Source organism: Octopus sinensis, linkage group LG2 (genome assembly GCF_006345805.1).
Source record: "Octopus sinensis linkage group LG2, ASM634580v1, whole genome shotgun sequence".
In the NCBI taxonomy this organism is placed as follows: domain Eukaryota; kingdom Metazoa; phylum Mollusca; class Cephalopoda; order Octopoda; family Octopodidae; genus Octopus; species Octopus sinensis.
The window spans coordinates 144476374-144501040 of record NC_042998.1 but is presented as its reverse complement, the minus strand read 5'-3'; the positions used below and the strand labels follow the sequence as shown (position 1 = coordinate 144501040).

At 34.1% G+C, this 24667-nt stretch overlaps 1 protein-coding gene across 2 annotated transcripts in view; it reads right to left on the bottom strand.

Annotated features, from left to right (window-relative positions):
- The window catches only part of LOC115208776, a 77957-nt gene that overhangs the window by 2855 nt on the left and 50435 nt on the right, over positions 1 to 24667 (bottom strand). The window contains exons 6-7 of one of the 2 annotated variants that reach the window (XM_029777098.2): positions 7203 to 7496; positions 2504 to 2794 (exon numbers count right to left, since the gene is read on the bottom strand). In XM_029777098.2, the coding sequence (XP_029632958.1) occupies positions 2504 to 2794; positions 7203 to 7496 (585 nt within the window). The remainder of the gene's footprint in view (positions 1 to 2503; positions 2795 to 7202; positions 7497 to 24667) is intronic. The other variant, XM_029777099.2, reaches the window with a different exon arrangement.

Sequence of the window (24667 nt, the reverse complement as noted above, 5' to 3'; positions counted from 1 at the left end):
GGGTCCCAAAGTATATGCACAGAACCCAGTATACTTGATTCACATACAGTAAGGCTTCAACCAATAGCAATGGTGCAATGGTGCCCCAGTATTTTGAAAGCAGACTTTCATTTTCAAAAGTTTATTTTTGAAGACATTTTTGTGTGTGTCTGTGTGTAGTTTTCATAGTTTCCATAGTTCAAATACAGTACAAGTAACAACCTAGATTTTCTGTGAAAGTGGTGAGGTAATATGCTGGTAATTTGATTTTCCCATCTCATTATATAAAAAGTTTTGCACTCAACAGAAATTTTTTTTTTGTTATGGAAACTTTTATCGAGCTGAAATTAGAAAGACTGATCAGTTAAACATTAGAATGAAACAAATGAACAAAACTAAAATAAAACGAAAATCTTAGCAATAACAATTAAAAAAAAAGAAAAGAACATGAATAAAAGGCATTCACCATCTCATGCTGCATGCATCAAGCAGTTTATGGACTCTATTGGAAACCATGCAAAGTGAATGCAACACAATACTGATAATACATACACACAAACTTACATAAAATATTTAATAGATATATAGCAAAGTTGCAGTGAAGTATACATATTAATTTTCACAAGCACAACAACATTTCACTTATATATATATATATATAAAGGTGAACTATGGATGGATGTGTGTGTGCATGTGGTTGTATATGTCTGTGTGTGTGTACATGTACAGCAATAAAATTTCAACACAGTCCAATTTTCACATTTTATTTTTATATTTTTACAAGTGCTTTCATGTAATTGTATATCTTTCAGGTAAATGTGTATCTAATGGCATCAACAACTTAGGTGCTTCACAACTGATAATTCTCAGTTGTAAAGCACATAAGTTGTTGATGCCATCAGATAAACAATTACCTGAAGATTGTTTTAAAACATGAAAGTACTTGCAAAAATATAAAATAAAATGTGAAAAGTGGACTGTGTTGAAATTTGATTACCTAACATATTTATCTATATACAATTATACAAACCCTGAACTATGCACACACGCATGCATGCACCCGTCCATCCATACATGCATACATACATACATAGGTAGCTAGGTAGATTATATAAATTGGTAGTATAGCAATATAAGTAATAACAGACAGAAAACACACACACAAAAACATATTTTAATTGGCTTTAAAGTTACATAAGTGATTAATTAGGCCACAGCTGAGTGACAAAAATTTGTACACATCATGAAATACAATTTAAAGTGAATTTAATTGTTTTGTGTTATTAAAATGGTTCTCCCAGGAAATAGCTGCTTCAGTTTTAATACATGGTTTCAGACCCAGTCACTAGACACGTACAAGTCCAAAAGATACACATGTGAGTGTGTGTGTGTGTGTGTGTGTGTATATAAACATGTAGATGTGTCATATATGTACACACAATGGACCAACACTGTGTGTTCCAGTCAACAGTTGTTAAAGTGAATGTACATGTAAAATCTATGTACTATATATGAAGACACACAGGCATACATTTACAAAATGTATATAAACACACGCACACACATGCTTTGTGCACACATATATTTGACTAGCTTCTAACAGTTTCTTTCTACCAAATACACTCTCAAGACTTTGGTTGACCCAGGGCTATAGTGGAAGACACTTGCCCAAAGTGAAACACTGATACTGAATCTGAAACCATGTAATTGGGAAGCAAGATTCTCAACTATAAAGCCATGCCTGTGTCTCTCAAGGTTGGAAATTCTCTCTCTCTCTCACACACACACACACAAATTAGTATTGGTTGTGAGCATTTAAATGCTTGATTAAGCAGGTCTGTGATGTACTCAGCTATATCACAGATCTGTAGCTTCTGGCTGAATCAAGTTGAAACTTTACAACATAAAAACAGGATGACTTTAAATTTAGAGATATAATCCAGCCAACAGTCTTCCAGAAAATTTCCATCTACCCAATGCCACTCACGAGGCTTAGGGCAACCTATGGTAATGGTAGGAGGCATTTGTCCAATGTGGTCTAGAGTAGAATTGAACTTAGGCCCTTGTAATAACAAGCCAAAATTCTTAACTATTTGGCCATGCTCTGTCCACTTACACAAACAGACATACACATACAGGCATTATATTGTGTCACCAATATATATGTTGTAGCTTGTTTGGCAAATCATACGTAAAGTTTTACAGTGATAGTGCCATTCAGGGCAATATTTGCTGCTACTTAATCTAGGTCCTCACATCTTAGAATCCCACTTGGTTGTCCAGGAAGTGAGTAAAGAAAGTAATACTCAAAACATGGGAACTGAACTTACAAACATGTATAGAGAGGTTGATGGCTAAGTGTTGACAAGGAATACTCTTGCAGAAGAATAAATTTATCTAGTTGTGTGTGTGTGTGTGGTGTGTGTGTGTGTGTGTGTGTGTGTGTCTGTCTGTCTGTCTGTCTGTCTGCGTGTGTAGCATTATTTAGATTCTGTCAGAGAACAACAATATTACACAGACTCACCCGAGGAATTAGTTTGCAAATATTTGATGAGATTGGAGTTATTGATTGACTTCATTTGGGGAGATCCTGGTCCTGGGTCAGAGCTGTCTGTTTTATTACTTTTGACAGCCAAAAGAGAATAACCCTTGTCTGATGAAGATACTGGACTCAATACTGCATTTGACGCTTTAATGCTAAATGCTGTGTTATTACTCAGCTGACTGGGAGTCTGAACCCCAGGTTTAGTTATGTTTATACTTGATCCTGTCATACTATCAAAACCTTCCTTGAGGCTCTTAAGTGCATTTACACCTAAAAAGTGAAATAAATACAATATAAAAAAAAATTATTATTCTCACATTTGCTTCAGGAAATATAAAAATAGCGTGTGATTTCATGAAAATATATTGGTTAAAAATCTTTGGGAAGAAATTAATTCTTTTGATACCATCCTCCTTGGGACCATCCCTGGTTCTATGATACAAGCTTCATATTTAACATGATCTAAATTGAAATCTTCCATCAAAATTTTACATTAATTTCTGTTCTCAACAATAGCTTAACCATGAAACATTTAAACAGGCCATATCCAGCCCAAATATTCTACCTGTTTTATGTTGAAACCAACCAGATCTAGCCTTTCACACCTACCTTACATCATTCTAAAAAATTAATCATGTCATCAAAATCTTGAAGCCACAAGATAATGCATGATTAATTCAAAACAATGTGAATAAAGAAGCATTACATTTGACAGAGTAACCTGAATGCTTAAAGGTTAATTGTAACAAAGTTATTTTTCTTCAATATTTTCAAAATCAATTGAAACAAAGGTAGGTGTATTTCACTAGAAATATGTTAACAAGAACAGTAAAAGAAAATGCCATTTCTAAATATGTGACTTGTTTGAATAAGTTAAAAGCAGTTTTATAGTCACTGATTGCAGCTGTTACTTTGATTATTCAGGAACTGGAAAGTAGATAAAAATTAATTTCTGTGAAATCAGTGCAAACATTACTTATAAAAATGATATACACTCACAGGAAATGTGAACTTGACATATTCTAAATACTCCAGAGTTGTTACTAGCAACTGCTACTGTAAAAACAAAGACTATGAACTGTTCATGTGGACTACATGAAGTAACAGAGATGTTCTTTCCCGTAATTGAGATCTTTGGAGAGGGGAGCTGTTCAAGTGAAAGTATATCGGTTTGTGGTTAAAGTGTACACAGAGTCAAGATAGTTCAACAAACTTTTGATCCTGTTAGCAATAGAGGGTTTCAGTATATAAAAGTTAGATTAAATAAAATCTGTATGAAATATGACGGTGATAAAAAAATGTGTAATGAATGCAACAGGAACATGAAGCAAATGAAGAAGGTAAATGTTGAAGAGTCAACTGGAAAAAAACAATAAGGAGAAGCTAGATCCACAATGCCATGGTTTTCAACAAGAAGAGAGAAGAGACTAGAGCAGAATCCACTATACAAAGAATATCAACAGATTTCTGCAATACTTGTACCTTTGGTCTTCAATTTCATGAAAAATAAAAACATCACTGATAAAATTCCCTCACTTAATGAAAAACTCTTCTGCTACCAAATCATATTTGATTATGAGGTGACAATCAAGACAAAGAAGAATATCATTAGCATCATCATCATTTCACATCTGTTTTTATGCTGAATTGGGTTGGAGGACCATGCCTTGCTCCAGCGTCTCAGCTGTGGCATGATCTCTCCAGCTGGATCCACTTCCTAATGCCAACCACTTTACAGTGAGTACTGAGGGATTCTTTATGGCACCAGTACAAATGAAGTGACCAAGTAATGCTCCAAACTAAAGACCCCTAAAATCTGAGACGGAATATGAGATAAAATGGTCACTTTCATTCCTCAGCACCTGGGATGGGGGTGGCAGGAACTGGTTTACTGTTGTGGGGAGATTCATGGCTGCCCTGCATTTTATACAGGTGGATGTGGAACACTAGAGTAGAACCTAAACAGATGTAAATGCAGTGATGATGAAATGTGTTCTAGTGCAAAACAATTAATTTCACGTTGCTCCAGTTCATTCAGCTGTAAATGGATAATCCCTTGACAGACTAGCCTACCAACTGAGGAGAATATTGGCCTGTTAATGCAGCCAATGGGATGGTATCATTCGAAAGTTAGAATGATGCACATATATATATATATATATATAGTATATATATATATATATATATATATATATCATCATCATTGTTTAACATCCATCTACCATGCATGCATGCATGGGTAGGCCAGATGACAGGAGCCAGTCAAGTAGAAGACTACCCCACACTACATACACACACACACACACATGTAAAGAGAGGCTGATGGCTCAGTGCTGAGAATGAATCCTCTCGCAAAAGAATGAAATTATCTGCTTTATATATATATATATATATATATATAGGTATGGTAAAATCTAAATTGTGTCCTCTTGAAGCACATCTGCTTATTCCAGTATTACAGTCCAGTATGTATTTGCTGTTGTTATACTGATGTGATTTTCTGTCCGAAGAATTTCAAATAGGAAATTCCAGCATGTACAACTTTTTGATTCCAATTAGTAAATGTAAATTATGTAATGCTGAATAAATAATACCAAAAAAAGTTTCCAACTTCCTGTTTTGTTATATATATATATATATATATATATATATATATATATATATAATTATGTGAAATAGAAAGATGAATAATCTTGTTGTAGATTAATCAAAAGTTAACATCTACTTCTACCCCTACGCCAACACACACATATATAGAACAGTATACACACACACACGTCTCTAAGTAGATTTTTTTCTCGCCCCTTATAAAACATCCAATATTCCTTAAATAGTCAGAACTTTATTCTCGGTCACTAAGAACATCTATACACCCTCACCCACATGATTGACCGATGCCTGACCTGTAGAATTCTTCAGCCACCGGTTCTCAGCATACACTGATAAACAGTTTCGCCATGGGCTCTTAGGAGCATAGTTCGATTTGGTTTTTGCTCCGCCTCTGTTCTGTTTTTGTTTCTCTAACGGATTTCCTTTTTTCTTCCTGAAGAGAAAGACACAATATGGTCCCATTATTCAATCGGATTTTGGTAATTTGTGCCTTTCGAAACACGTGTAGAATGAAATAAAACGATTTCTGTTCAATCTGCGTTCAGCTCCATTTCCTCAATTCACCAATAATGTTTTATATATATATATATATATATATATATAGGTGCAGGTATGGCTGGGTGATAATAAATTTGCTTCCAGGTTCAGTTCAATTGTGTAGAATCTTGGGCAAGTGTCTTCTAGTATAGCCTCAGGCAAACCAAAGTGCTGTGAGTGGATTTGGTAGACAGAAACTGAAAGAAGCCTGTCATGTGTGTGTGTGTATATACATACACACACACACACACATATATATATATATATATATATATATATATAATATATATATATACGCACACGCATTCAATTAGAGGTTGTGTTAATTTCGTGAAGGAATGGTTTCATCCAAGGAAATACTGGTTCAATACCTAGTTTTTTAAGGAAATTAATTTCTTAAAATACTAGGTATATATATAAAAATATATAGTTTATATTTATATAAAAGAAGAAAAAAAATGGAGATTAGAAGGTTAATGATTGTTTATTATTAACACCAAATTAATCATCTTCACTTACAGCTGTTTCAGTTAATTCTCAGTAAATATTAAATTTATAATACCTGAGCATAATATCTTCAGAGGAAAAAAATATATCCTTGGATGTTTTATGTATGTTTATGGATTCATTATAGCAGGCTGATATAATATTTAATATTTACAGACTATAAACTGAAACAGCTGTAAGTGAATATGATTAATGTGCTGTTTCTAATAAACAATTATTAACCGCCCACACTCCATTTTCTTTTCTCCTTTTATGTGTGTGTGTGTGTGTGTGTGTGTGTGTGTGTGTGTGTGTGTGTGTGTGTGTGTGTGTGTGTGTGTGTGTGTGTGTGTGTGTGTGTGTTTGTCTTTGTGTTTGGCTCCCCATCACTGCTTGGCAACAAGTGTTGGTTTGTTTACACCTCCATGAATTAGTGGTTCAGCAAAAGAGACTGATAGAATAAGTACTAGGCTTAAGAAATAAGTCCTGAGGTCAATTTTTTAAACTAAAACCCTGATGGTGGTTCTCTACTATGGCCACAATCAAATGACTGAAACAAGTAAAAGAATATATATATCATCATCACCATCATTTAATGTCCATTTTCCATGTTCGCATGGGTTGAATGGTTTGAGGAGAGCTGGCAAGCAGAGGACTGTGCAAAGCTCAATTGTCTATTTTGGCATGGTGTCTATGGTTAGATGCTTTTCTTAACATCAACCACATTACAGAGTGTACAACGTGCTTTTTTTCATGACACCAGCTTGAGCAAGGTCACCAAGCAACTTGCAAAATAAAAGCGAAGTCCTATGGACTGAGAAGGGTAGTAGTAGTAGTATAGAGGAAGATGGCTTTGAGCTAGCTGATGGCAGTTCAAAAGAATAACATAGTGTTAGAGATAGGTGCCTTGCTGTAAAAGAGATACAAGGATATACCCCTGTTGGAGACGAAGGGAGAAAAAGAGAGACTCAGAGAGAAAGATAAAAATGGAGAGAGACAAAACATTGCTTGGATTCTGTCAGAGAACAATATTACACAGACTCACCCGAGGAATTAGTTTGCAAATATTTGATGAGATTGGAGTTATTGAATGACTTCATTTGGGGAGATCCTGGTCCTGGGTCAGAGCTGTCTGTTTTATTACTTTTGACAGCCAAAAGAGAATAACCCTTGTCTGATGAAGATACTGGACTCGTCAATACTGCATTTGACGCTTTAATGCTAAATGCTGTGTTATTACTCAGCTGACTGGGAGTCTGAACCCCAGGTTTAGTTATGTTTATACTTGATCCTGTCATATTATCAAAACCTTCCTTGAGGCTCTTAAGTGCATTTACACCTAAAAAGTGAAAAAAATATAATATATATAAAAAAATTATTATTCTCACATTTGCTTCATGAAATATAAAAACAGTGTGTGATTTCATGAAAATATATTGGTTAAAAATCTTTGGAAAGAAATTAACTTTTTTTCAACACCAGCCTCCCTGGAATCATCCTTGGTTCTATGATACAAGCTTAAATGGGATTAACTGAGCAGGCACAACATGGTAGTTGCTAGTTCATCTCAAAGTGGTGGATGGTTGAAGGGCTGACAGCATTAAGTAATGAATTGGCTACAACTTACAGTCTGGCTGCCATAAGTATTGAATGAAATTGACCTGAAAAACTGTTGTGGCTTGGGTATGTATTTTATTGCATCAATCCATGGTTGTATAAGTTGGCATGAATGATGTCTCCTACAGAGGTTGTGTACTAGCATGCAAGTTGGTTCAAGAAGCTTTCAACTTTTAATGATATTCTTATTCAAAGATTCCAGTCATCTTATAATAATTCTGCTTCTTCATATGTTACTTAGCCTGTCCGTAATGCTTTCATGTGATTAGTTGAAGAGAATGGCAAAGAATGAGAGAAAAAGAGGGAGAGAGAAACACCCATGATGTGAGGTAGAGGGTATGTAATTGTAATGCTTTCACATGATTAGTTGAAGGGAAAGAGAGAACAAGAGGGAGAAAGAAAAAGAGGGTGAGAGAAAAAAGATGGAGGGAAAAAGAGGGGGAGAAAAATGTCCATGATGTGAGGTAGGGGGATGTGGCTAAAAAAGTTAGTTGAAGGTAATGATATAGAGGAGTAGAGTTAAGTAATAAAATTTTTCATCCCTTTTTCTTAAAATGTTCCATCCTTCTAATTTTGATATTTATATTGATTTTAAATAGCCCCTCCAAATATAAACTCTTTAGAAACTGTAATATTACTTGTATCGCCACTAAATTTTTAAATTAATTAAATTTTAATAAAATCAGTATATAGTGGACATGTTTTTTAACCTCAGTCACCCTTATTAAATATTAGTTAAATCCACTTGATCAATCTCCACAGAAACCTTATAATAAGTAAATATTTTAGATAAGTAAAAAGTATATAAACATTAATCTATTTCTTTGTAATTTTCTGTTACCTCCATCTATTATAGTTAAAGGATTTTGATATGTAAGTCAATAGTGGTATCCTGTTTGTTAAAATTCTCATTCTTAATAATCTTCTTGATTACCTTAAATAATACTTTTTAACCTTATACAGCATGATAGCATTGTTTGAAAAGTTTTTTTAAAGGAATTACTTGATTTCTCTTTTTCTCAAATAGCTCTACCTTCCTGATCTTAGTATGTATAAAGAACTTTATATAAATAACATTTCTAAATAAGTACCAATTAGAAAATATAAATCTCACGTAGGGTGTAATAACAACAATTTCTTAAACCTATAATATAACCCTTAATTTTATAAAAAGATTAGTTAATAGTAAAAATTCTGTTCCATAACTTAATTATTTCTTTAGCCGACATTAAACATTAGTCTTTTATAGATATTATCGTGACAAGCAAATATAATTTTTAGTCTAACATTTTGAATTATTAAATTTTTTCTAAAAATATCTTCTCTATTGATGTTAATAAGCTAAATATACCTTACCATAGTTTTGATATATAAACCATTTTACCCCTTTTCTATAATGTTCTACCAATGATTATTTTATTTTATTTTTAAAACTAGCTCTTATTTATTTATTTATTTATAAATAAAATTACTCTAAGTTTTATATCTCTATAAATTTCATACTCAGCTTATATAAAGCTATGCTGATATATTCACTATTTAAAATTTTTTAAAATCTGCTTAGACTAAAATTTTAATATTTAATATATAATTTAACATATTCTTTTTACCTCAATTTTCCTTTATTAAATACCATTTAATCAATAATTATAAATATATGTTAAATTAGTATTTAAATATATAAATATTGAACTATTTCTATATTTTCTGTTCCTCTATTGTGTAAAATTTTGATAAATACTGAAAGTATTCATAAATATTCTTCTTAGTAATCTTTACATTAACCCTAAACTCTATCTGTGTATGTATATATATATATATATAGCAGCAATGTTTTATAGTAGGTAAATGTAGAACTATATGATAAGACTTCCCCTGTCCCATTAGCATTGGTCTGCTTAATAGCAGCTAACATCTTGTTTGAAGTATCTTCTTACTGAACCAAATGGTTTTGCTTCAAATAAATCTTGATTTATGACTATGCCACTTAAATTGTCTATCTACTCAACCCCATCCCCAAACTCTCAGATTTGATAAACAAGCCTATAAAATTAAAACTGAACCCACCCCCTAATTAAATCTGAATAACAGAAATAATCAGTGAAAAGCAATTTCAGTGACAACTGTGATGTTGGTAAAACATGTTCTTTGTTTATCTCCTTATCTTCTTGGAGATTTTGGATAAAATTATACTAATGTGTCCTTCAAATTTAATTAAATTCTATGTTTTTTGTGCAGCTGAAGATTGCTCTACATTTTTAATTGATATAATGTTTGCATTGTTCAATAAAATGGAGTTGCATGAAACAATCGTACTGCATTACCTCTGGATATCCTTGTTGCTTATTTTGATTATAATGACCTTATTTTAAATTGTATGGATAATACCATACTAAATTCTGGTGCCTCAACTTAAGTACCATATTCATTTGAATCTAAATTTTTACTCAACTTATAAATACATATATATATATATATATATATATATATATATATATATATACACACATAGTCAATCCAAACAAGAACAAGCAAGAAAAAACAACAATGCGAGGACATGGAACAAGTACTGTGTTATTGGACACTCAGGAAAGGAAAGAAAAGAAAGAGAACTTCATGTTTCAAGTGGAGCTCTTCATCAAAAATATAGAAACAGTCCAAAGAAGGGAAGACAAAGAAGAAAATTGCCAACGATACACGCGGTCACATATTGAAATGACCGGAAGGGAATGGGTGAAGAAATATATACATTCTTTTACTCTTTTACTTCTTTCAGTCATTTGTCTGTGGCCATGCTGGAGCACCGCCTTTAGTCGAACAAATCAACCCCAGGACTTATTCTTTGTAAGCCTAGTACTTATTCTATCGGTCTCTTTTACCGAACTGCTAAGTTACAGGGACATAAACACACCAGCATCGGTTGTCAAGCCATGTTGGGGGAACAAACACAGACACACAAACACACACACACATACATATATATATATACATACATGTATACGACAGGCTTCTTTCAGTTTCCGTCTACCAAATCCACTCACAAGGCTTTATATATATAATATATATATATATATATATATATATATATATATATATATATATATATATATACGTAAAAATATATAAATACATGTGGGCTAAAAACATTTTACAAAGCACCTTGTTATGTGGCACAACTCATCTGTTGTCGATATTGAAATCTTGACCATCAACCATTGATATAGTTGCTATATGTCCACCCTCTTGCAGTGCCCTGCGATGGTATAAAGGGCAACCATCATTGCCAGTCTTGGTTTCATGTATAAATTTTCAGGGGTAACGCTTTATGCACCTCCCATTGTCCATACATGCAGAGTTATGATTAAGGTAGCCACACAGTCCATGGATCATGTTGGTTTTAATGATATGAAAAAGGACTGGTTCTCCTTGGGGATTTGGCAATTCAGCACTGATAATGGAATCAACATCAGTCGACATGAGCTTGTTTTGAAGCCAAAGGAGAATATGGGCATGTGGAAGTCCCCTCTTCTGCCGTTCAATGGTGTACATGAAACACCGTACTGGTCCAAAAAGTTGTCCATGCCTAATAACATCCATCATTTTCTTAAGCTTAAGGTGAAACACTCTGAATATGATATCATGCCTGTCTGAAGGATTTTGGCCAGGAAATAGGTGAGACTGGGTATCTCTCCAGGAAATAGGTGAGACCAGGTATCTTCTCAATAAGGATAATTGATGGATAACGAACTTTAATAACACAATAAGCGAAAAGGACAGAGAAAGGAAGTGAAAGATGTATGTAAGTCCATATAAAATGGACGCGTGTGTGTGCAAGAGAGAAAGAGAATGAAAAAGAGAGAGAGTGAGTGAGTGATGGTGTGTGTCGTGATGATTAATGTCTTTTAAGGTAGACACACATAGAAAATGTGACATTGTATAAAATGTTTATGATAGTTGATTTATGAAAAAGATTATAATGTTAAATTTTTGAAATGCAAATATGTGAATGGAAATTAATTTGTAGCCAAAATAGTACTGAATCTTTTGATACCCCATACGTCAAAATCTGTAACCCGGTTTTGGAATGCATAAATATATATATATAGGAAAGACTACTTTCAAACTGAAAGTATATATACATATATAGGACAGACTACTTTCACATTACAATAGAGATATATTACTGAAATAGTGTAAGAGTACTTCAATTCTGTGTTTTTACTGCTGACATTTATCAATGGTGTTTCCCATCATTTTGAAGCACTGTTTTCTATCCATAATAGAACTATTGGAATTTTCGACAACACAAGCATGCTAGAAAATTTATAAAACTTCAGATCCCTTAATAAATATTTAGACCTTGTCCATTTCAAAATTCTAGCTTACAAAAAAGGAAAAAAATTTTTTTTCTTTTTTGTTTTAAGTTGTTTTTGCAGACATCCTCCTGGAGGAATTCAAACAGAACAACAACCACACTATTTTGATCATTCTGAAAAAAGACTGCAAGAAATAAGGCAGCAGCTCTTGATCCTTACACCAAACACATTTACAACAAACATCTTGTTATATTTATATACAATTCAAAAAAGCTACCTTGTTTAAAAGAAAAAATTATATCATATAGGTGCAGGAGTGGCTATGTGGTAAGAAGCTTGCTTCCCAACCACATGGTACCTTGAGCAAGTGCCTTCTACTATAGCCTCAGGCAAACCAAAGCTTTGTGAGTGGATTTGGTAGACAAAAACTCAAAGAAGCCCATTATGTGTGTGTGTGTGTGTGTGTGTGTGTGTGTGTGTGTGTGTGTGTGTGTGTTTGCATGTCAGTGTTTGTCTCCGTACCATTGCTTGATAACTGATGTTGGTGTGTTTACGTCCCTCTAACTTGGTGGTTCAGCAAAAGAGACCAATAGAATAGACTTACAACGAATAAGTCCTGAGGTCAATTTGTTTGACTAAAGGCAATGCTCCAGTATAGCCACAGTCAAATGACTGAAACAAGTAAAAGAATACCTTTAATTAATGAAATCTGATGAAGAATCTCTCATAAGAACTACAGAATAAGAAAAAAATTAAATTCAACTAATTGAAGAATAGCCAATGCTTTTAACATCTCAACAATACTAGAAAGCTTGGCATTTGTTGTCCTTTCATACAGCTATGAATAGGAATTGGCTTTGATCTGTATGATTTAAGCTCTTAATCAATAATTTATAGCTATTCTTTTAATGCATGATAGCAACATTAAGTTTTATCTGTTTGTTATGGTGACTGAAAATACAGCAAAACTAGATTAATTAACTTTCTTAATTTACTACTGCCACACTATGTCTGGTTACACTTAATATTATTAGCTGAATTTGATTTTCTTTCCTTATCTGGTAAAATATATTTTATTCCACCATTTCTTGAAATAAACAAACTTTCTTTACCATACCTCTAGCAGCTATATTTACACAGACAGATAAATATGTGTACATGTGTTTGTGTGCGCGTGTGTGTGTGTGTGTGTGTATTTGGTTAGAATCAGCTATAAATATCAAGACTGTTGTTGTTGTTGAACACAGCAACTTCACAGGAGAATGTCCACTAGGTGTCAGATATCTGCAACCAGTAGATTAAGGTAACACTTCATTCAGATTTTGAGAACTCTGTTAAGGATTCATTCATTCCAAGCAACACTATTTTCTGTAGATACTCTATATTATTACCTTCACCTTAGCGAAGACAGTGGTATTGTTTTCAGTCATGTTTGTTTGTCCATGGACAAGATGTTTCAAGAACCGCTGGATGGATTCAGATGAAACATTCAGGGATGTTTGGCCTTGTGACTGGCATGAACTGATTAGATTTTCGGATCGATCCAGTACCAAACAAGGATTTTGGATTATTTGTTAGATTTACTTTACATGAAGTATTACAATCTTTTGGACTTTCAAGTCTTTCTCTGATTATCTCTCTTCAAAGTATGCTCATGGTTTCCATGTAAGCTATGGTGGCATTGCTGTTTCCAAAGTTTTATTTTTGTTACTTCATTATTAATTTTACTCATGTCTCTATCTTAGTAGAAACTGATGGATAAAGAAATCAAACTACATAAACAAACAGCAGCAAAACTGTTCAGAAATTAAATAACACTAACACATTCAGTAACAATAATTAATTTATCCTCAACAATTTTTAGTTTTACCAATTTTGAATAGATCACTCCTGTTTAAAAACCGCTTACCTACATGACAATTGCATTTCTAGCTCTGCCTTGAAGGAAGCTTTACTTCTTGGACTCACATTTTTGTGCACAACAATGTTGTTAAACCGCCATTAACAGCACCATATGCAGGTCCTTTCCGTTTTCTTTCCCGCACGGATAAATTTTTCACTATAGGCCTTAATGGTAGTAATGACACTATATCAGTGACCTTCATAGAGAAAACTGTCCGTTCCCACTGCAGACGACGCACACACAGCATTACAAACATGGCCCACACACCCACCTTCACATTCCATGACTACCATTGGAATCAATCAGGTACTGGACAAGGATTCTGGATTATTTTTCCAGTTTTTATACTTAAATTTTCGAGAGTGATCTGGTTCATTTTTAGTATTCTCATTTGTGAGAGCAGTGGAGTTTATTTCAGATATTCTCATTTTAAAAATCATCTCTGGTTAATTGTTGAGAGGACATTGGTGTTGCCTTGGCAGAGGTTTGTGCTCTCTGAGTGCTCTTATTATTATTATTATAATTTCTTTTAAAATAAAATATGGTCTGTTGTCTTCTGTTGAACCAGGGTCATCCCTTGACCCTAGGGTCACAGCAGGTCCTCATCTCATGGAGAATACACAGCATAAAATGTGTGTGGAACCTAGCAACACTATTTTCTGAAGTTCTCCCACGTTAACATTCAAGGGAGTTTGTTGAGCTGCTTATCAAAGCCCTTTTTAATTAGCCCTAATACTCCAATCAACACTGGTGCTGTGCTGCTTTTCATTCCCCACATCTTGGTCACTTCTATTTCTAGGTCTTTGTACTTGAAGGAAGCTTTACTTCTTTAACGGACACATTTCTCTCTGATGGTACTGTCATATCTATCATTAAGCATTTCTTATTCTTCCCATCTTTGATGATTATGTCCGGCCTGTTTGCCTTGATTTCTTTATCGGTGTTGATTGGCATGTCCCAGAGTACTGTTATATCATCTTTTCCGGTCACAGTTTCAGGTTTATGCTGGTACCATCTTTCTGAAGTTGGAAGTTGGTAGTGTTTACATATCTTCCAATGGATATATTGCGCTACTCTATCATGTCTATGAATACATTTGGTTTTTGCAAGCGCTGTGCATCCAGTTAAGATGTGGTCCACTGTTTCATCCTGCTCATGACACATTCTGCATTTTGGGTCAGTGCCATCGTTCATTATTATTATTATTATTTCAGAACTTAAGGACATTTCACTGAATCAGGATTTCTATCAAATATTTCATTCTCAGCAAGTATATATTTCAGTCAGACTTTACTGATAATATTTAACATGTAAAACAAAAAACAAAAACTTCTACTCATATCTAATAAATCAGAGAATTAGCAGGTTTAATATTGCAACTTACAAGAAAGATTATGTTCATACATGTTGTTCTAGAAATAAATGAAACACAGTATTTCTAAACCTAAATTAGAAAACTATGACCAAGATCTGTTATCATCATCATCATCATCATCATTATTATTATTATTGAGTGAGAGAGCAGCACATACCATCAAAGTGACACAAATATACGAAACCTAATGTACCCATCATGACCACCCATCCGATAAGGGCACACCATGCATATGCATCACAACCATATATGAGCGACATGGTGATCTCACATCAAGATAAACAACGCATGCCTTTGCAGGTGGGGGCTCAGAATTTTCTTCAGATCAAGTAGCCCATCCAAAAGGTCCCTGAATAAGGGTTGTTTAAAGATGTTGAACAAAACACATGTTTCCAGAGGTGAATTATCAAAACCCCAAAGAATTCTTCTCAATACATGGCTATGATGTTCCCCCACTACTTCTGCTTGTGATCAGAGATGCACATATTGTCAGCCACCAAGGGACTGTCAAACAACTGATGAGCAAATCAGTGGTATTGAGCAGAATATTTGCTGTAGTCCATCTTTTATACCAAGACAAAAGAATGTAGATGATAACACTTCCAATCAGTTAAGAAGCCATGAGAGTCACTGTCTGGTACTGCATCATCATTATTATTATTATTATTATTATTATTGGTGTTGTTATTATTAAATGTCCATATTCTTTGCTAGCATAGGTTGGACAGTTTGACAAGACCTAATGGTCCTCAGACTGCATCATACTCCAATGTCTGCTTTAGCAATATTTCTATGGCTGGATACCCCTTTTAACACCAACCATTTTACAGAATATACTGGATGCTTTTTTCATGCCAACAGTACTAGTAAGGTAACATTACAGCTTGAAAGACTATGAAACTAGACATGAGTGGCTTTATGCTGGAAGATGAAAACTTATAAGTATAAGGGAAAAGGTCAGAACAGAACATGTTTCTTGCTACATGACTACTCACATTATAGAAGAAAGATAAGTGAGGTGGAGCTGGGAAGAGATAAAAATAGTGGTTATGTGATGTCTGGGTGGACCCTCAAATAATGAGTTGAGTAGAAGTCAATGAGAGAAGAAGAACTGAAACTGTGATTGAGTAGAAGTTACAAGAGTGTATGGGAGAGTAAGAGATGAGGAATGTGAGGGGCCAGGTAGTGAGTGGACAGAGGTGCAAAACAGAATTCATACAAATAAAAGTCAGAACAATATAAAGAGATATCACCCTGAACAGACTGTGCAATCTACTTAAACCTACATTGAACAAATTATGAACTACAGCTGGACAGGAGAAGTGATTTTCCCAAAATGTTCTTATCACAGTTTATTGCACAGTCTCCCTAAGTTTCTTCACAAAATACACATTTCAATAAAATGATTGACTGAGATTTTATAATGGGTTTTTTTATTGATATTAAATTGTCATATGCATAGTGAACTGTGAGAATCAAAATGATTCAGCATGGATCAACAAACAGTTTGCTCACTGCAGTTATAAACAAGAGCATTGGCTCTTGTTAGATTCATTAGTCTAGGAGTGCTTCTGGCTGATGAGACACAACAATATCAAAATACTGGCTGTCCCAGAATCCCTTGTACTAATGAATTGAGTGTGTTATGAATACATACTCATTATAAAGGAGTTGTTTTCCTGTGATGAAACACAACAGTGATTAGCATATTTACATATTATTATTATTTTTTTAACAATTAAATAGATTGATAATTTTTCTCTCCTCTTTTCTAATAGTGTGAATTACGTGACAACCTCACTAATGCCAGCAACTATAATGAAAAACACCCAGTATGCACTGTTAAGTGGTTGATGTTAGGATGGGCATCGAGCAGTAGAAAACATCCCAAAGTTCACACTGGTACTCAATGCGACCCTGCAGCTTGCTGGATGCTGTCAAACCATCCAACCCATTCCAGATTGGATGGTTTGATGATGATGATGACAATGACGACGACAGCAATGATGATGATAAAAATGAAATCGTTGACTGAATTTACTACATTTCTTTTTGTTTTTCTTTCCAAAAATCTGGTTTATAGTAAATACATGATAACATATTTTCCTATCAAACTTCTTTATTTATTTTATTGATTTTCTCAGCTGAAATCAAAGACCGTTTTTGAGTTTTGATAAAATTCCTTAGAGAAATAACATGTACAAAGATCAATGAAATAAACTTTGATGCCAAACCATTATGCTCCATGTGAAAGAATGATTCTACTGAAGAATGAATTTGTAATTAAAAACAATTACACAATAAGCAAAATAAAATTTTAATCAGTGTCAATCAAGGACGAAAAGACTGAATAATTGCGAAGAAAGACAGAGAATGTGAGAGATAAAAATACTGAATAGAGAAATTTTAGTGATTAAATTGTCTTAATGAGTAACAAAGAAGATAAAAGAACGAATGAAAGAAAAAAGAAACTTAAATGAATGACTTTGACTAGGAAATAATAAATCCTGACTACTTCACATCTAATAAAAATTTAATGAAAGAAAATACATTTTCTAGATAGAAATTAAATGAAGTCAAGTAAATTAATAAAAAAGAGAATAGAAAGTAGATAAAACTAAATGTTTTGATTTTTTTCGGGGACGGGGTATGGAAAAAAAAGATGATAACTAATAAACTTGGGGAAATTAGAGTAAACAGATTTGTCTGATTACAATTCTTATGAAGAATTTTTCATTTTTTTATGGAATGACACAGAAACTAACAACATTTTTAGCAAGAATAAAAATCCTTTCAAAAATTTCCAAACTAATCAATGCTGTAAGAGACCATCTTCGATGCTGGCAAGGATTGGAAAGTTTGACAGGATCCAACAAGCCAGAGGACTGTGTTGATTTCCAATACTTGCCTTGGCATGGTTTCTGTGGTTGGATGCCTTTCCTAATGCCAACCAGTTTACAGAGTGTACTAGGTACTTTTTTTGTTTTTGTATTTTTCATAACATCAGTACTACTGAAATAGCCAAGTAATTTGCAAGACAAAAGAGAAAAAGGACCCCACCTCCAACTCAACCAAGTGAAGTTGTAGTAGAAGGAGAGGTGCATTTATGCCAAGTGTTGAGAAGCTTAAAAAGTATGATAGAGGGACAAACACAGGTATCTTGCTATAAGAGAGATACATGGCTACTTTGCATTACATAAGAGTGAGTGGGAATGGCCAGAAAGAATATGGTGATAAAGTGACAGCATACTCTCAAGGTACAAGAAGGTATATATAAGAGAAAATATAAGCTGATAATCAAGAAGGGTAGGTGACTAAGTTCATAAGAGAATGAAAGGAGAGTGAAAGCTGGTTGAAAATGGGGGTAAAGGTGAATATAGTGAACAGTGAACAAGGATGGAGGTGTGGTTGATGATAAATATCAGTATAGGAGAGAAGATAAAAGAAATAACTCAGGAAGGAGGTGATAAGTGGCAGTGTAATAAAGGTGGAGAGCAGTAGTATAATAATCCACTCAATCGATGAGAGCATGTGTGGGGAAGCAAAGATAGAGGGAGAGAGAGATATGCAGAGATAGAAATGGAGGTCTGAGGAATGTAACAAGGGGCATCAATGCAGTTATGAGAGTGTTGAGAGTCATAGATATGAGAAAGTATTAAAGTTGAGGTATAGCAGTCCTTACCTTATCTGATGATTATGAATTATCTGATGATTATGAACAAACCAATATATTTAAAAAACTAATGAAAAAAAAAACTAATGGGAAAAAGGGATTATCATCAAATTGCCAAAGGAAGGTGATTTGAAGGAATACCTGAATTGGAGACAAATAACACTACTCCTTGCAATGAGTAAAGTCATGGGGTGAGTAATCATTGAGAGAATACAGAGAGGAGCATATTAGGTACTCAGGAAAGAGCAGGCTGGGATTCTACAAAAAAAGAAGCACAGCTGAAGAAATATTCATCCTCAGAAACATTTTAAAGCAAGTCCAGGAGTGGAGAGCAACATTGTATGTTCACTTTATTGACTTTGAAAATGCCTTCAACACAGTTCACTATGAAAGACTGACAAAATTAATGAGATTGTATGGCATTCCTGACAAGCTAATGAGGATGGTATAATGACTTTCAGTGCACAGTAGAGGACAACAAGGACAAAACAAGGTGATTAAAGGTTACAACTAGAGTCAAGCAGGAATGTGTCATGTCAGGCTTCTTGTTTCCCAGGGTGATAGACTGGGTCATGCGAAGAACATAGGAATAGCATTAGATGGAATCTAACTAGCATGTTCAAAGATCTCAACTTTGCAGAAGATGTAGCATTGCTGTCATCTACCTATGAGCACATCCTGAGCAAGACATACAGACCAGCAGAGAACCCTGACAGAATTGGTCGTAAACTCAACTCATAAAAATGTAAAACACTAAGGAATGATGTCAGACAACAAGTTCGAGTGAGAATGGGCAACAATGAGGTGGAAGGCATTGAAGAATTTGTTTATAACAAGTTGACAGTCAAGAAAGACAGAGGGGAGACAGAGGATATAAAGAACAGATTATCTTTACAGATTGCATTCTATAATCTATGGAGAAGCAATGGTATAGGCAGTAAAATGAAAAAAGATATTGGCCTGACCAGCATTACTCTACAGATGTGAACACTGAAAAGTGACAAAAACGAAAGAGAAAAAACAAGGAATAGCTTCTAGTTCACATTGTAAGGAGAATAATTGACATCAAGCAGCTGCAAAGAGACTGAAATGACACAGTTGAGATGACAATGAGCGTCAACAGGATCAGTGATGAAATAAGATGCAAACACTGGAACTGGATCAGACATGTCCTTAGACAAGATCAAGAGAGCAAATATATGGTGGCACTAAAGTGACAGCCTGAGGGGAAAAGAGCAGCAGGGTGCCCTAAAACCACATAACAAAGGACCATTAACAAAGAAAGAAGACAAGAAGAGCGGAGAAGCTAGAATGAGACCTGAAGAGTGACAAGAAAAAAGAGCTGGTTGGAGAGATTGTGTTGTAGCCTTATGTACCTTGTGGCATGAAGAGAACTAAATAACTAATGGTATTATTAGAAATATTTTAACTAGAGCATGCACTAAATCCCAATATTCAAGATATAAAAATAAAACATTAATATTCAAAGATTCTGTGCTTGCTTAACCATTTCTCCATCAAGAGCCATAAACTTAATTTCTTTCACTTGGCCACAAGACAAAGATACAACAGAGAAGATTAACTTCCAAGATATATTACAGGTACTTATTTTATTAATTATAAAGTAAGACACTTCTTATTTCTTTTACTGCCCACAAGGGGCTAAACACAGAGGGGACAAACAAGGACAGACAAAGGGGTTAAGTCGATTACATCGACCCCAGTGCGTAACTGGTACTTAATTTATCGACCCCGAAAGGATGAAAGGCAAAGTCGACCTCGGCGGAATTTGAACTCAGAACGTAACGGCAGACGAAATGTCGCTAAGCATTTTGCCCGGCGTGCTAACGACTCTGCCAGCTCGCCCCGCCTTAAAGTAAGACACTTCTATCATACTTTAATCTCTCGACATCTAACACAAATCTACCTCTCCCAATGCTACTCTCCACTCAGTTGAGGTCGTGTCCCATGAACTACTTGGTAATCTCACTAGTGCTGGTTTCACATAAAAGGCACCCAATACAATCTGTAAAGTGGTTGGCCTAAGGAAGGGCATCCAGCCAAAGAAACTAAGACAAACACTAGATTTTGGTGTAATCCTCTGGCTCACTAGCTACTTTTGAACTGTCCAGCCCATGAAAGTATGGAAAATGAACATCTGATGATTATGAAAGTAGTGAAAGGTAAAGTAGATCCCGGCAGGTTTTTAACTAAAATGATGAAATATTGAATCATTTGCAGTAATGCATTGAGCCTGGCAGTCTACAGACTTGACCAGATCTTTGAGAAAACTATTAACAACTACAAAAATAAATCACTCCATTTAATTCTTCTTATGTCCAATTTCTTTCTCAATGCACCAATGCTCTGTTGCAAATGCACACTGACATTGCACATCCAGCAAAGCATACCAGCTCCATTCTTCTCCAGCCTTTGCATGTCCTATGTATTCAGGCATCCATGACAAATGGTACCTTCTGGAGAGAAAAAAATAATTCTTTCTACTATAGGCACAAGACCTGAAATTTTAAGAGAAGGAGTTGGTCAACTGCTTGACTAACTGTTTACTGACTCCAAAAGGATGAAAGGCAAAGAGGATCTTGCTGGAACTGAACTTGGGCTGTACTAACCATTTTCCAGCTCACCACAATAATATTAATAGTAATAATAGTTTCAAATTTTGGCACAATGCCAGCAATTTTGGGGAGTGGAGTAAGTTGATTACATTGATCCCAGTGATCAACTAGTACTTATTTTATCAACCCCAAAAGGATGAAAGGCAAAGTTGACCTCAGCAGAATTTGAACTCAGAATACAAAGAAGAACGAAATGCTACTAAGCATTTTGTCCAGTGTACTAATGATTCTGCTAGCTCACCACCTTAATAATAATAATCCTTTCTACTATAGACACAAGGCTTAAAATTTGGGAGAGGGAGATAGTCGATTACATTATTTTATCGACCTGAAAAGGATGAAAGGCAAAGTTGACCATAGCAGAATTTGAACTAATAATATAAGGACAGACGAAATGCCGCTAAGTATTTTGCCCAGTGTGCTAATGGTTCTGCCAGCTTGCCACCTTAATAATAATAATAAAGTGTAAGCTCACAGACTTTGCAATTCCTTAAGATAACAGACTGGATATCAATGAAACTGAAAAAAAAAATTAAGAAATATCAGGACCTAGCTAGAGATATAAAGAGATTGTGGAAGACTAAGACAAGTATTCCTGCAATAATTGATGCACCTGACGCAAAAAACCCAAACTGCTACATAAGAGGTTGAAGGGTACTGGAATTGAGATTTGCATTGTCAACCTTCAGGAAAGTACAATCCTGCATTCTGCAAGAATTCTAAGGCTTCTTGAGATTTAAGGAAACTAGTTAACACCAAACTCGAACACAGCATCCCTGCTGTAGCATGTAACAGTCATAAAAATAATAATTCTTTCTACTATAGACACAAAGAATGAGATTTTGAGGAAGGAGGTAGTCATTTACATCAACGTCAGTGCTTAACTGGCACTTATTTTAATCGACCCGAAAAGGAAGGCTAGCAAAGTTGACCATGGCAGAATTTGAACTCAGAATATAAGCTGGAAGAAATGCCACTAAGCATTTTGTCCAACATGCTAATGTTTCTACCAGCTCAATGCAATAATATTAAAAATAATAACAGCAGCTAAGCAACGTAACATATTTCCTTTCTATCGTTTCCATTATTATTATAGATCCCTCCATTATTTTCTTACTGTTTTACTACTTTTTCTAGCAATTTATTGAACTCAAATCTCTATTGTCAGATTGTTATTGTTTAGCTGAAAAAAATAAATGAAAATGTAAGCAATGTGGTTCTTTCTTTCTGAAGTGACATTCCATCTTGAAGAAGCTTGGAACAAAGTATTTTATTAATCTTCAACACTACTGTTGCAAAAGAGACAATAATTCTTCCACAAAAAACATTACATATTTCAAATTTCAACTGCTTTGTCTTCATCTTTCCATTTTGAAGTTAGGTAGAATGAACTTAATGACGCTGACAGTTGTACATGAATTACTATTGAAACAAATGTTGTAAGAAGTGAATGCCATTCCTTGTACTTCCAATTCAATTATGAAGTAGAAGCGAAAAGTATTTTCAGCTAAGCAGACTGGAGAAATCAGAATAAGTTTTAAAATGCTAACAAAATCAATAACCAAACATGATTTAGTCTACTTATATATTTTCCATCATCAAATATTCATATGAGATGAAATAAGCATTCTATACTTTCTTTTTTATATAAACTTATATTTTTCATTTTATTATTGTCAATAAATATTAATACCAGACATCAGACAGTAACACAAGCTTCATGTCCTGCTAAATAAAGCTAGCCCAAGCCAAAACATACTGTGCAAAGACACATCACATGCTGTGTCATACTAAATAGTAATGGGTGACACTGAAATTTCATGCCGCATCACATACACTTTGAACCAATCAAAAGCCATGCAAAGCCAAGCGAAAAATAATTTTTCTTTAAACAATTATCAATTCAAAACATGAATATTTATTATTTATATTTTGTGTATTTACCATTATTTTTTATTGTTGTTTTTCTTTATTGCAACATATCAGAAGTACAAAATATCAAACAATTGAAAATACAAAAATAGAGACAAGGAAAAATAGAAAATACGGATCTTTTCGGTTTGAACGGCAGTTTTTTCTAGCGGTGTCATATGAAATTGTCACCCATAATTATGACCCTAGTATCGATCTATTGCATTTCAATCTGTTTTAGGGTTAGGGTTATGGGTGGGGGAAAGGGTATCTTTTTTTCTTCACAAATGTAAATAAACCCAATCTGTTTCTTAAATGAGGGACATGTTCATATAGCACAGAATGTTTTTTAGCTCAATAGACGTCAGCGAGTGGTTGAAATTGCAGAAATTGAAGAAAAAAACAACAAATATCTTACAAACTATAGAATTTTCTCAATAAGGCCAAGAGAAAAAGATAAACACATTCTACCAGTATACGAAGTTTAACATTTTTTAGTTACCTAAAAATTATGTTAAAAACTGCCGTTTAAACCAAAAAGATCCGAAAATACAAATAAACAAAATAAACTCCATATAAAAATCATAAGTTAAATATAAAACAGAAAGCAGCAAGAAAACAACTGAGTAAAGAAAATGCTAGTAAACCTTTCACAACCAAATGTACAGAGACCAATAAAACCATCAGAAACAGCCGTGTTTAACAATTCCTTTTTATATACATATATTAAATAACCATTGTTTAATATTCAACAATCCATGCTGGCATAGGTAAAACAAGTGATACACCCACACACATATATATATATACACACACACACATATAATGATCTTATCCTTATTTATATAAATTTATATATATTTACTTTGTCATTATATTTACTGCGGTGGTATTTTGACCATATCGCACGAGTTTAGACAGGCAATTTAAACTGGTCGTGTGCATATGTGCATGTATATGTGTGTATACATGCGTATATGTAAGTATTCGTATATTGTATATATATATATATATACATTTGTATTTATGTACTATTTGCATATATTCCACTGATGAAGGCAAAACATTTCTTATGCAGA